A 14,803-nucleotide genomic window follows, 5' to 3' on the forward strand; every position below is an offset into this window, starting at 1 on the left:
GCGCTGGTTGTTACAGCTGTATTAGTACAGCTGTATAGGGCCAGCGCTGCAGAGTGGCCACACTTACAGCAACCAGCGCTGCAAGTGGTGTTAGATGTGGCCACACTGTAGCGCTGTTGGGCGGCTTCAAGGGGGGTTCGGGGAACGCGAGAGCAAACCGGGAAAGGAGACCAGCCTCGCCGCGGTTTGCTCTCGCGTTCCCCGAACCCCCCTGCAAACCGCAGGGAAGGAGACCTGCTTGCACGGGGGTTCCGGGAACGCGAGAGCAAACCGGGGAAGGAGACCAGCTTCGCCGCGGTTTGCTCTCGCGTTCCCCGAACCCCCCTGCAAACCGCAGGGAAGGAGACCTGCTTGCACAGGGGTGCGGGGAACGCGAGAGCAAACCGGGGAAGGAGACCAGCTTCGCCGCGGTTTGCTCTCGCGTTCCCCGAACCCCCCTGCAAACCGCAGGGAAGGAGACCTGCTTGCTCGGGGGTTCGGGGAACGCGAGAGCGAACCGGGGAAGGAGACCTGCTTGATTACCAGAGGCTTCCTCAGGTATGCTGGGATACCTGCTTATTCCACGGAGGTCAAGAAAAGTGCTGGTAAGTGTCTACACTTGATTACCAGCGCCGGATCCTCTACACCCGAGACAAAACGGGAGTACGGCCAGCGCTGCAAACAGGGAGTTGCAGCGCTGGTGATGCCCTGCAGATGTGTACACCTCCTAAGTTGCAGCACTGTAACCCCCTTACCAGCGCTGCAACTTTGTGATGTAGACAAGCCCTTAGTCCCTTTCTACAAAGATGTTTTAAAATCAAGGATCAAGGACCATAATTTTAGTCATCAGAACAGGAGATTCTGGCAGCCATATCTGTAGAGGCAGCGTGGTCCGGTAGGTAGTGTACCACGCTGGGATTTGGGTTCTGTTCCTGGCTCTGTTGCAGATTGGCTGTGTGACCTTGAGTGAGTCACTTCCCCTGTCTGTGCCTCTGTTCCTCTTGTCTGTCTTTCCTATTTAGTCTGCAGGCTCTTTGGGGCAGCAACTGTCTCATACTGTGTGTTTATACAGGTCTAGCACAATGGGGCTTTGATCTTGGTTGGGGCTGTTAAATGCTACTGTGATACAAACTAATAACGAAAGTACTTGCTGCCAGAAATGAAGTGCACAGCTGATCAGTTGGGCCTTTCCCAGGGGAAGGGATTCTGATTACTTTTCTCTTCCTTCCTTTTTTCATTCTCTAGAAATTGGCAGCAGAATGCCAGAGTGCGGGATACTCTGGCGTCCTTATCCCCTATAAGTGCGACCTGTCCAATGAAGAGGAGATCCTATCTATGTTCTCTGCAATCAAGACTCTACATCAGGGGGTTGATGTGTGCATCAACAATGCTGGCTTGGCTCGCCCCGAACCCCTGCTCTCTGGGAAAACGGAGGGTTGGAGGATGATGATAGATGTGAGTAGTACGCCCGCAAAACAATGGGAACTATGGTGGGCTGGGCCGAGAGATGCAAGTCTTTGCCATGACCAAGCGTTTGGATGCAGAGATAAGTGTTGCCTGCTGGCTGGGTGCTAGGGATGGGAAAATGTGTTTTGCCTGATACTTGAATCATCTGGAACGTAGGCGTGATTAGAGGAGGAGAGAGACCATGGGAAAAGGGAGCAGAAAGGGAGGGAAATCACCACTGGAAAAAATAGGGTGGAAAATGGAGCAGAGACCAGGTGAAGTGAAAACCAAATACAAAGAGACTGTGGGGAAATAAGGAGAAGGGATGGGGAGAGGACATCCTAATTAAAAAATACCACTGTGGTATGTCTACCTAGGTATTTATCTGGCCCTCATCAGTCTACTATCTGGGCACTTCACAGTCATTAATGGATTTTATCTTCTGGCCATTCCTGTGAGATAGGAAAGTACTGTTCTCCCCGCATGGGGAACAGAGGCATGAGGTAGATAATGTCTTACCCAAGGTCACACAGGCAGGCTGTGGCTGAGCCAGAGATCAGACCCTGCTCTGACTCACAACCCGGTGTCCTCGCCACTAGACCATCCTCTCTATCTTGATATGCTGTAGGCATCCACTTGTCCTGGCCTAGTTTGCGGTGGGGAGTGATTATTTTGCCCCAATATAGTACTCGCCACAGGCTTCTCTTTACCCAGGAAAATGAGTTTTGATTTTAAATAAGATCATTTTCTGGCATGGGATGAAACATGGGTATAAATTTCATGGGGAAAAAAATTAGCAAATTTGAAGGCACAGCCTAATAAATAGTCTTAGAAATGTTGCAAAATCTCCATCCCCCCACAGAGGTTCACCACCTCAATTGAGCACTGTTGCTGTATGCTACTAAACAACTGCTGTGTTCTACCCTAGAAGTGTTGCCCGATCTTTAGATTATGTATTAATTATATTGATTACTTCCAGGGGCTTACCCTGAACAAGCCGCAAACCAAGTTTGGGAATGCTTGATCTAGGTGAAATGTCCCAAACATATGTATGCTAACTTTGCCGTAGCTCAACATGCAGGATGTGGTTTGCAGGTCCCTTACGTTACAGCCAAAATATACTCTAATATAAACCTATTATAATAAAACAAATAGAATCGTAGAATATCAGGATTGGAAGGGACCTCAGGAGGTCATCTAGTCCAACCCCCTGCTCAGAGCAGGATCAATCCCCAGACAGATTTTTTCCCCCAGATCCCTAAATGGCTCCCTCAAGGATTGAACTCACAACCTTGGGTTTAGCAGGCCAAACCACTGAGCTGTCCCTCCCCAATCAAACCCATGAGAAAATAAGAAACTTTGTAAGAGAAGATATATAGGCAAGTAAGTAGGCCAGCCTTAAATGTATCTCATGTACCTGTTATGTACGTCAGTTTGTTGCCTGGACACTTCTGTGGTTAAATTATTTATCTGTGATCAGAACTTCCCCTTAAATTCTATTTTCAGCTCCCCAAATACTTGTGGGTTTTCTGTTGGGCCATTTATTCGTTCAAAGTTCATAGGTCTCAAGCCTTATTCTAACTTGCTGGAGCTAACGTCTTACAGGATACGGGCTTGTAGGTTTCTTGCATTACTGCTAAATATAGTGCAAATCAGAATATAATGCAAAGCGGTAAATATAATAAAGGCAAGCTAGCCCACTGGGCTACAGAAGTGGCAGCATTTCAGTAGAAGGTCTGCTACATACCTGCAGGATGACTTCATTACATGGATAGCTCTGCTATAGCTGTCCTCTTTAGTGAAGGCAAAGACCACAATTTGCTTTCTTGTTGCTTTGCCACTTGTAGGGTGACTAGACAGCAAATGTGAAAAATCGAGACGGGGGGGGGAGGGGATAATAGGAACCTATATAAGAGAAAGACCCAAAAATCGGGACTGTCCCTATAAAATCGGGACATCTGGTCACCCTAAGCCATTTGTGAACTATCCCGCTTTTTCTTACCAAAACTATGCTTAGTCATTTTGTGTTACATGGATTGTAACCTATGGGTTGTGATATTACTGGGCTCTGCAATACTGTGTCACTTTTTATTTCTGAGTTTTAACTGGATTATATTTTACCTTGGGACTGATTTTCAGACATGCTGAGCTCCCTTTTTTTTCGACTTGGGAATGGCCTCGTTTTCATTTTAATTGGGAAAAGCACCTATTTTCAAGCACCCCACTCTCCAAATCCCCCTTCCCCCCAAAGAAAAATGACAAATCCAAAATAACAAAATACAATTTCCAATACTTCCAATTTCATGTAGATTTGCATTTTGTCGTGATCACGTCACACTTCTTCAGCACAGAGGTCCCCTTTATAGTCTCCAAAGGTCTCTCTGGAAGTGGATGATTGTGTCTATAACCCACGGCTGATTAATAGATTTGATGTGATAGAAAGCTCTCTCCTGGTCTGTGTGCAATATTGGTGCCCTGGAATCTGTGGCATGCTGATTCCAGGAGCCCTAGAGGACTGTCATATCCCTGCACACTCAGAGAGTTATTACTGCGTAGTTGTGTCAAATGTCCACTCACAGACTAAGGGTATGTCTAGACTGCAGCCACTGTGTGTGATTGCAGCCTGAGCCAACATACCCCCAAGTTAGCTTAAATCTTGCTAGCTCAGGTCTGTAGTCAGCCGCCCCTCAGCTTGGGCTTGGCTATCGTATCTTTGAATCTCTTGCCCCTGAACCTGCTGCAGAAGTCCCCAGGCCTGGGCAATCTTACTGTTCCTGGCAGAAGTTCAGCTCACTCCGAGTCTTTTCAGAGCTCAGTTTACACTCTCCTTGTCTCTAACCTCTGGTGGTGCTTCCCAGGACCCACTGCAGGCCACTGGCTTGAAGCAGCCCTCAAGGGCCTTCATTCATACTGAGCTTGTTGTGTCAATCTGTCCCAAATAGGGCAGGGTGATGGGGGGCAGGTGTGAAGGAAAAGATAAGCAGCTGCCTCAGGCTGAGCTCCCCTCGCTACCAGAGCTCGCTAGCAGTCCCTGGGAAAACTCCTCCCTGCTTCTGTGGTCAGTCTCACCCTTCAAAGTTCCATGTCTCCGATTGGTGCAGGTTCTGCAGATGCACCGAACTGAGTACAGGAGTGCTTGTTAGCCTTTCCACCAGTCGGCTGAAGGGCTTGTCCCATCACTGGGTCTTGGAACAATGAAGCTGTGGCAGCACATGCTTCAGCTTGGGCTAGCACCACGAGTAATTACCAGGAGTTCTGGGTGAGTTTATCCAGCCAATGCCTGCAGCCGAGACATATCCTCAGAGCTCCATCGTTTGAGGACTTGGGTAGAACTTTAGTGACATGTAGGACTTGTAATGACTCTCTGCACTGGGGTAAATGTCATACTGATGTGATGTGCCTTGTTACCGACTGGCAAATATCCCTGCCGTCCATCTTCTGTTCATCTCTATACTGAGGTGTTGTGGTTTGATGTACCTGAAGAGCCACAGCATGGAGTGCACGTACACAGGAGCTGGCCTTTCTGCTCACTGTTCTGAAACATGCCAGAGGCCACCACCAAACCACCTGATATGTACAGGAGTCCTGAACCTACTTCCTACCTTGTCCAGCTTTGTTGACCCTCCAGATGATGTCTTGAGGCCTATTAATTTTCCCAGGCTTTCCTTGAGGAGGTGGGCTATTAACCACATGCCCTATATCCTGTGGCACTGAAATATTTAATACCCTTCAATATTATTTTTCCTTCAATCTATTGATTTTTTTTTTAAAGTGAAGATCCTAATTTTTAAACTAAAATTGAAAATTAAATGCCAGGCGCTAGCTGTCGTAGGTAATCCTGTTAGTTTCACAGTTTGTTGCAGTGATAGGTAGTAAAATGGGTTGATTCACATCAGTCTAATAAACTATATCATTCATAGATTCATAGATTCCTTTTTTTTTTCTGGTCTTTATTACTTTATTTTCTGTTCAAAATCTGGTTAGAGCTGGATACCACTGAGACGATTTCATTATTTACAAAAACAGTCTCCTAGGAGATGTACATACAGTACCTAGTATAATGGGACCACAATCTTAGGTGGAGATGCTACTGTAATATTAATAAGTGCATGTATTTATGGTTCTGTTTTCTGTACTGCACTGTGCCTTTAAATGTCAGAAGTCCGTCTGCAATGGAGGCAGGGTTGTGAGGTGATTTGGGATCTTACAGTATGAGAGAGACTTTCTGTTCTCTCTCCCTCTTCTGGAAACTTTTTTTATTTTTTCTAATGTTAAGTTATGGGAAATGACAGTCCTCCGTACTGGAAGTGCATGTTCTGCTCGTTGTGTATGGACAATATACCTGTGTGTGTCTGCTCTGATGTAGCTGTGGTATTAATTGTCAGGGTGATGTTACACCACTCTGATCAACCAGGATGTCCAAATATTATCCAAATGAGGCTTTATTGACAGCTTGCTAGAAGCTGAGAGCTGAACCTAACCTAACGTGTGTCTAAGGAACCTAATTTCAGTGGCACTTTTAATCTGGAGGGGAAGTCCATGGAAATCACAGGCCCCACTGTACCATCAGCCATCCTGATCTGAGCAGCTTTACTGAATCTGGCTCATGATTTTTAACCTGCTAGTAAACATTGAAAGTGCTATTAAAAATAGCTCTGGGTTTTGCTTCCTCTCTGAATAGTCCCCTTGTCACAGCTATGCTCTCACCGCCTGGAAATCTCACTCTCTGAACACACTGTAGCAGCATATAGCTTTTGGTCTGGCAGTGGGGCTTTTGCTCTCTCTCTCTTTCTCTCTCACTACATATGCATCAGAGAGATACACTTACTGACTGCCACATGTGTGCCTCTAATCAACATATGCTTTCTGAAACTTTTCAAGAGTTTCTTGAAACAGAGCTTGCCAGCTCCTTTCATGGGCCATTGGGTCTTTGCAGTGCTCAGAATAGTATGAAGAGAATTTCTTCAAATGTTCTGCAGGAAGAAAAGTGTTAGCAAATGCTTTTATTTTGGAGGGTGCTGGAGAAGCATTTCAAAGTCTAGCTGTGCTGAAGGAGAGGGGGAGTGGGAATCTCCAAATAACCCTAGATCCCTTCATTAAGAGACTTTTAAGGTCTTAAATTTAATGGAAGGGTTTTTAAACTGTTTCTTGTCGCCTTACATCATTTTGAGACTGAGTTTGATTTTTAACGATCCCTCTTCCCATGTTTCTTTCTTGAAACCTCTTCCTGTAGCGCCACCAGCCAGAGAAGTGCTATTGTTTATTTATTACAGCCCCTACTGTTCTGCTGTGGGATTCCAGATCCTTGTCATCTGAACTGTTGTCTCTTGTGTATTCTCCCCCCCTTTCCGTCCCCCCTGACTGCAGGCTTCTCAAGGGCATGGACCACATCTTCTTTGTGTCCTCTACAGCATTGAGCAAGTTGTTGGCACTCAACAAATACACAGTGTATGAGTGTGAATTTTATACCACTCTGGCAGCATAAAGTGACCTTAAAATGGGTGGAAATATCCCCTAGCCCCAAAATATCCACAAAATGCCCCTTGTACAGAGGGCCTCCTTTGAATGGTGTGGAGAGAGCATCAGGGCCCCTGGCATAGGGGGACGTCATGGGCATCACTGATGTATATTACATTACACCTATTCTCTGCATCTTGGGGCTCATAGAGAGCTACATTCGAGCAGTCTTGAGGCAAGGGCGAGCCAGGCTCCTGCAGGGCCCCGGGATATGGGGAATGCAAAGGTGGTTTAAAGCCACTCTTGTGCCCTTGCCCCAAGTGCAAGAATGGAGCAATGGAAATAAGCCCTGAGATTTTTATCCATCCTCGGTCAGGTGCACTCCGATTGACGTTGGCAGGAACGTGTCTTGAGAAGGACCTCAGATTTGGCTGGTATTACACCATGGTTTTGTCTTAATTTTCCCCGGTTCTGTTTCCTATTATGGTACTTTGTCTCCAGTTGGATGGGCAGAAAAATGGCCTCTTGCCAATCCGTTGCTGAGATCTGCTTACGATGAGAGGTGTATTGGTAGCATATTGCTCAGCTGATTCTATTTTGGGACTTGCAGCAAATTACTCCTTTTTTCCAATATTTCTGAGTTTAGTTTCTTCGAATCTCTTCAGGTAGATCCACACAAAGTAGCAGACAAATTGAAAAGGTCAGAAATGAGAACTGTCAGATCCTGAGCAAGGTGGATCAAAGACAACAATCCCTCCGATCAGAAATAGGAAAGGTTTTACAAGTGTGGGAGCAGGTCCTCAGCTGGTGTTAATCAGCGTTGTTCTATTTCCTTTGATGGAGCTGTGCCGATTTTACACCAACTAAAGATCAAGCTCATAAAATCATAGGCAGAATGAAAACAATGCTTTCTTCCTCAGCATGGCTTGTCTCCACATGTACAATGCAGCTCCTGGCTGGGGTGTGAACTAAGGGGAGGGGGAGTTTTTCCAAAAACACTTGTATGATTTAGGAATATAAAACCCAGTGGGGTTTTGAAAATCTCACCCCAAGTCTCAATGCCCAATGAGTCATGGGACGGCTCTCCATTATCACAAGGTAGTGGCTTTGGAATAGGAGCATGCACACACACCCACACCCATACCTTGAAAACAATCCCTGCATCTCCTGGCACAGAGAGGCTTCCAGCAGTCAGGTTTATGCCCAGAAGACAGATAACCAAAGGTTAACGTTTAACACCAACTCAGAGATCCAGGCTTTCAAACTCAGCGAGAGCCACTACCTTGTGCAATGACTGGTAGGCCTTGAAACTTTAATGGAGTGATTTATGGCTGTCCTTTGCAAGTGGGGGAGGATGCAAAGAGCCTGCATCCTCATTGCAGAGGCTGGTCATAGCTGCAGCTTTGCTGTACGGGGGACGCTCAGGGCTAAGCCCCTCCAAAAGGAAAAGGTTATGAGGCAGAACTGTTGTCTCACCTGTCATGCCCATCCACAGCAGCCCAAAGACACAGGCCCAATTTCTCAAAGGTATTTAGGTGCCTGACTCATTGAAATAGGAACCTAGATATCTTTGAGTGTCTGGGCCCCAGTATGGTGCTTTAATCACGGGACCATCCTTCCCCTCTTTTCGTAGAATTGTAGGACTGAAAGGAACCTCGAGAGGTCATCTAGTCCAGTCCCCTGCACTCAAGGCAGGACTAAGTGTTATCTAGACCATCCCTGATAAGTGTGTGTCTAACCTGCTCTTAAAAATCTCCCATCTCCTTTCCTCCGGTTTATGAGGTTTCTGTTCTCCCCGCTATTCTCCCAGCTTGTTTATAATATTGTAACAACTCCTTCACGCTTTACCCACTGACCTTTACAGCCATGAATTAAAGCAGAACCCTCCGTCCACTCCACGTGGGCTACATTCCAGCCCAGAGGCAAAAGATTCCAGTGCACATACCATCACATTCAGTAACTCTTGCGTAATGCGGGAGTGGGAGAAAAGTCCTGGCTCTCTGGGTCTTTTGACAGTTCTTCATTGACCGGGGATGCTTTTTGCAGTTTAACTATACCTCTGCTGTGTGTGTATGCAAAGTAACAATACAGGACTGTGTGAGGCACATTTTCACAGAGGCCAGTGAAACCAGTAGCTCTGTGACACTGGCAGATATTGCAAGTATTCTCCTGGAGAGGCTTCAACTATTTGAGATGATTGTGAGCCTCAGGACGAGCAAAACTAATCCTGGCAGCTGCTGCTTCACCTTTGTCCAGCTGAGTCGTGGAGGCTCTTTGATGCTACGTATTGATTTCCCTACACTTGTCACTAAAGTAGCGCAGTTAATAAGATTCATAGTGTGGTGGGTGAAGTTTGTTTTGTTTTGTTTTTTTCCCCTGATGGTAAAACATTTACTTTTTGGCATCCTCCCCAAATGTAACTGCATGTTGTAAAGCGCTCTGTGTTGCAAGATCATGATGATTTTAGCTCTCTACATTAAACATTGCAGAAATGCCCCTCCGTCCTTGCTCCTTCAAATAGCCTAACAGAGAGGCAAGCTGCCACATCCCCAGCTCGTGTAAGCTGGCACAGCTCCATTAACTTCAGTGGAATAATGCTGATTTACATCAGTTGAGAATCTGAGGCCATTATACTCACGACTTTACGGCTTCACAGAGAGCAGTACTGGTGTTCATAGAGGCTTTTAAAAGCCAAGATCTGTATCTCAAAGATTAGTTTTGGTTGTTTGTTTAAGATTTTGACTGAAACATTCCATTCACACTTTCCTTGACCTTGCTAACTGTGAAATCAAATAGATTTGAAATACCCTGCCTATTCTGGGCTTTACTCCAGCCCTGGAATACAGGGCAACTTTGGTGAGACCTCTAGAGACCTCCCACATAACCAAGGTAAATTTTTAACCTGGTATATCGGGATTTTAGCCTCAAGTTCCCAGTGTGATTGCATTGTGCTGGCTAAATGCCCAGGTAGTGTTTATATGCTCAGCAATGTGCAGTAATTAAAAAAAAATAATATTGTTTATTTAATTTATTTTTATTGAGGTAGCTCTGAGGAGCTCCAGTCATGAACCAGGACCCCACTGTGCAAGGTGTCGCACAAACACAGAATAAAAAGTCAGTCCCTGCCTCAAAGAACTTACAATGAGAAAACATAGTTTTCACTTTCCCGTAACACAAAACCAACCAAACACGACTTTCCTCTCACTTTGTTTTAAAACAATTAAATAAAATTCATACTAGCTGAGACAAAGCCTAGAGAATTTCACCCCCTTAAAATGAATAATGTTGTTGTTATGGTATCAAACTTTACAAGTCCTATAGATACTGGAATAAACTTGCTAGTGTCTATGTCACTACTGCACTCTACAGGATAGAATCAGAACTGCCTGAGCATTTATCTTAGGACCTATACTGGTGACAGCTAGTGGAGGGTCTTTTTTTTTTTTTTTTTTAATCTCAAGTTGTAAGAACCTGTGCTTTGAAGCTGGAGGATCAGACTTCTATCCTGTTAAGTTCTGAATGGTAGAGGTTGCATTGTAGTGACAACTGGGAAGCCCCAGGTGGCTGTGGATTCTTTGTTAGTCATCAATGCTGGTTCCAGCCACGTTTTTCCTCCATGACCTGTTTTAAAGTGCATGCTAGTATATTTAAGCAAAACCTATTCCTTTGGGTGCAGTGTGGTTACATGGGTTGTAAATCAAGGTAGAGTTTATGCCAAGCATGCAAGGATGAGCATGAAATCCATGGTTACTGCAAAGGGCTTTAATCTTCATTTTTTCCTGCTGTTTCAGGTCAATGTTATGGCCGTAAGTATCTGCACTCGGGAGGTCTATCGGTCCATGAAGGAGAGAAACATTGATGATGGCCATATTATTAATATTAACAGGTGAGAGACTGGATTGTGGTATTCACTGAAAATAGGCCTAATTTGCTGTGGGTTGGCTTTCTTTGCTGTTTTCTTTTGTTGCTTTACAGTGCAAAGCATCTGTCTCCCTGTCTCCACTGCTGCTTGTCTCTGGAAGTCCTTCTATATCTAACTGGGAGTTTTTCTGTGAATGTATGTTTTTTAGCCTTTCTGTTTTTGATACCAAAGATTCATGCAGCAAGTTGCCGGTATATGTTACTGACTAGTCCAATATTGTTTCATGCCCTATGTATGTAGCACTTCACAGCTTCTCCTTTTCCAGATAAGGCTGCTTTTTGTGCCACTGTACACACAGTATAGGGACACAGGCTGTCAATGAACCCTCTTCTCTCCCAGGTACCCATCCTGGTAGTGCTTCATAAACAACATTCGTTCATGTAAAGCCTGAATAATGGAGCTCTGTGAGGGTGAAGTGTTGGGTTTGGGAAGGTGAAATTCGCCACTTCAGCCAGGGACCAAGGTACAGGCAGAGAGAACAGCTGAACCACTTAGGAATCTGCATAAACACACGGCTCCTCTGGTCTCTTCCCTGGCCCAGACTCTTTGCTGCCCACTGAGCTGGCAAATGTAGGGGTAGTATGGAGAAGCCGCCTGGGAAGGGGGTCTCCATTCACAGCCGCAATGTATGGTTTACGTGTTGCAAAAGGCACTCTGCACTGGGTGATACAGTCACATATCTGGTACTAATACTGACTTCAACTAATGCTGGGCCCGGTATGTTGTCCTATTCTGTTTGTACCTACAATGACAAACGTTCCTTTCATGTTCTAATAAACTCAGGCTTTGCCTACTGGAGATTTTTCCTGGTTACAACCATTGGTGTCTATCCATCTATATAGCACCAGTACAAATCACAGCTTTTAGCTTTTTTTGCGTGTTGACTCTGTGGTGTGGCTACACCACTTACTGACTGGCTACTTCTGGTTAACACTCCCAGTATAGACAGAGCCTTAGTGTCATCCCATATTGAAGCCCCAGGAGCTCAGTCTTTGGGATGAGTCTGAACTTTCTTTCTTTTTAATTTGTTTTGGGGAACGTCAGTAGAGCCAGTTAAAAACTTTGAACATTTTTAATGAAAATTTCAATTTTTTAAAACATTTTGACCACTCTATAAACTGTCAAAAGCAGGAAAGATTGTCATAAAAATGTTGCCCCTACCCCCTTAAAAAAAAAAAAAAGTCCAAACTTTTCAACTAGCTCTAGAAATCAATTATGTAAAAGAAAAAAAACCCACCTCACAGTGCATGATCCTCCCCATTTCATTCTGTAGTTTAATTTGCTCCTCCACTATGCAAAGCCTATTAGCTCGTTTCCTGGCTTACAGCGGGAAAAGTTGAAATTCCATATTTACTCATCCATGTAGGATAGGTATGTTGTTTTTTTTTCCCCCTCTCTTTGGGTTCACTATGGCAGCAATACTTCAATTTGTTTAGTATGGTACTGGTTCCTGTTTGGGACATCTCATGTGTTCCCTGATCTCCCCGCAGTCACCGCTTTTCTTTCTGTTTTCTTCTCAGCATGAATGGCCACAGCGTCGTGCCACAGTCAGTTGTTCATTTTTACAGTGCCACCAAGTATGCTGTTACAGCACTGACGGAGGGGCTAAGACAAGAACTTAGAGAAGCCAAGACTCATATACGAGCTACAGTGAGTGGTTTTTCTCCCTGCCGTTATAATGAACAGTAGAATGCTCACTCATTGTGTGTGTACAAAGTTTTACCTTTAAGGCATGTTTTGGAGGGCTAGGGTAGAACTTCTAAACCAGAGGGCTGAAGACCTGCTCCTGGCTCGGCCTCTGACTTGCTGTGTGCCTCAGCTTCTGGGCATCCAAACTTGAGATATCTCAGGCCTTATTTTCAAGGGATGTTGAGCACCTACCACTCAAACACATTTCATGGTGCACACACACACAAGAGAAGTTAGATAAAAACATAAAAACTGTTACCACAAGGTTGCCAGGTAACACTGTTTTATTTCTGAGAATTCAGAATGATAACACATAAGCCGCAAATAAACAGAGAGCGAGAAAGAAGACTGCTCCCTAAAACAGAGTGGCACAACTCACCCAACCTTACTGTTAGGCCTGGGCTACACTAGCGGGAGGGGCGGTTCGAACTAAGATGCGCAACTTCAGCTACACTATTTGTGTAGCTGAAGTCCTAGTATCTTAGTTCGACTTACCTGGCCATCCTCATGGCGGCGAGTCGACTGCTGCGGCTCCCCCATTGACTCCGCTTACTCCTCCAGCCAAGGTGGAGTACAGGTGTCGATTAGCAGATAGATTTAACACGTCCAGATGAGATGTGATAAATCGATCCCCGATACATCGAACACTACCCGCCAGTCCGGTGGGTAGTATAGACATACCCTAAGCTGTCTGCTGTTAGGCTCATATCACATGCTCCCCTACCAATCTCCCTAACCTGCAAGAAGGGCCAGGAAAAATCCCTGCAATTTAAAGTGGCAGCGTACAGTTTTAACACAGTTTTCAGTATACCACACACTGGAAATCAGCACCTAATTTGTCCAAGTTTTAACACCCAAAAGTTGAGGCATCCAGAATTAAGGATGGTTGTAGAAATTTAACCTCTGTGCCACAGGTCCCTCATCTGTAAAATGGGGTTAATAATTCTTATCTACCTCCCCAGGGTTTGAGAAGGCTTAATTCATGTTAGTAAAGTGCTTTTGAGATCCTCATAGAGATGTGAGTATAAAAATGTGAATGAACAAGAAGTCGCAACGGGAGTCTTGAGACCTGGGTTCTACTGCTTACTTTGTCCCTGACTTGCTGAATGACCTCAGGCGAGTCACTTAGCCCTCCTGTGCCTCAGTTTCCCTTCTGGGAAAGGGATGGGGAACCAGACCAAGAGACAAGCGACAGGGATTCTGTTGGGAGAATAGCCTTTTCTGAGCTGCAGTAACTTACTGAAGAAGGAGAAAAAATATATTAAAAATGGATAATACCAGTCAGAAGCTTTGCTCAAGCTGTTTAGTAAGGTTGGTTCTCAGAGGTATTTTATTCAGCAGTTATACTGTATTGCAAGTTATTTTGTTATTTGCTGTGCTGAACCTTCTCTTTGTGGGGTTGGGGAAATATATCAGAGGTACCCATGGTAATAGCCTACAGAGATCATTAAATCAATATCTAGTCTCTTAACATATGTCTTTTTTTTTTTTTTTTTTTTTTTTTTACACATGAAAGGGGAGTTACAGATCCCATTAGGATGTGCTCTGTTCTTTTCCAGTGTATATCTCCAGGACTGGTGGAAACTGGATTTGCTTTTAAACTTCACGATAATGATCCAGAAAGAGCTGCTGCAACCTACGAAAGCATTAGGGTAGGGAACTCAGAAAGGAATGCAGAGGAAATTTACACTGATTGATTGCATGGCGAATGACCTCTCTCTAACTAATAATCTTTTAGGGCCCCAAGTCTGCATGTCACTGAGCGCTTCTTGAAAAGTGCTCAGCATCCTCAACTCTCATAGAAATCAATGGGTGGTGAAGAGACTCAGGACCCATTAGGAGGTTCTCAGCACTTCAGCGGGATTGGACTCTTCAGACTGAATCTCAGATTTTGCACTGACCTCCACATATGCATTGTAGATGTTAATATGTTTCAGTCTTTTTTAAAATTTTCTTATTTACAAGAAGACCATCCAAGTATAAAGATCAACCAATTTTTGACATTTTGTGGGTTTAAGTGTCTTGTGTCTTATTGGAGAGAATACATATCTGACAAGTGTATCCCATTAGCGACTACACTTTCTGAAAGCTGGACCTTGCCATTTTGGAAATTCAGAAACTAACCAGCTTCTTGTAGAGATGTTGGTTTAAAATATTTTTTAAAAACTAAGCATCTCCCCTTCAGAGCTCATCTTAAGTCTGGTTTATTTAATGAAGTGCTCTAGGAGGAATATAAACCCTCATGTTTCAAGACACAAGCCAGCCTCAAACTAATGGGGGTCAGGAAGGAACCTTACAAAGGAGCAGATT

At 44.6% G+C, this 14,803-nt stretch overlaps 1 protein-coding gene across 1 annotated transcript in view; it reads left to right on the forward strand.

Annotated features, from left to right (window-relative positions):
- Nucleotides 1–14,803, forward strand: part of DHRS11 (dehydrogenase/reductase 11) — a 78,258-nt gene that overhangs the window by 56,424 nt on the left and 7,031 nt on the right. The window contains exons 2-5 of the mRNA XM_030536908.1: nt 1,225–1,434; nt 10,674–10,768; nt 12,325–12,454; nt 14,053–14,145. Of these exons, the coding sequence (XP_030392768.1) occupies nt 1,225–1,434; nt 10,674–10,768; nt 12,325–12,454; nt 14,053–14,145 (528 nt within the window). The remainder of the gene's footprint in view (nt 1–1,224; nt 1,435–10,673; nt 10,769–12,324; nt 12,455–14,052; nt 14,146–14,803) is intronic.

This window comes from Gopherus evgoodei, chromosome 17, assembly GCF_007399415.2.
Source record: "Gopherus evgoodei ecotype Sinaloan lineage chromosome 17, rGopEvg1_v1.p, whole genome shotgun sequence".
Classification (NCBI taxonomy): domain Eukaryota; kingdom Metazoa; phylum Chordata; order Testudines; family Testudinidae; genus Gopherus; species Gopherus evgoodei.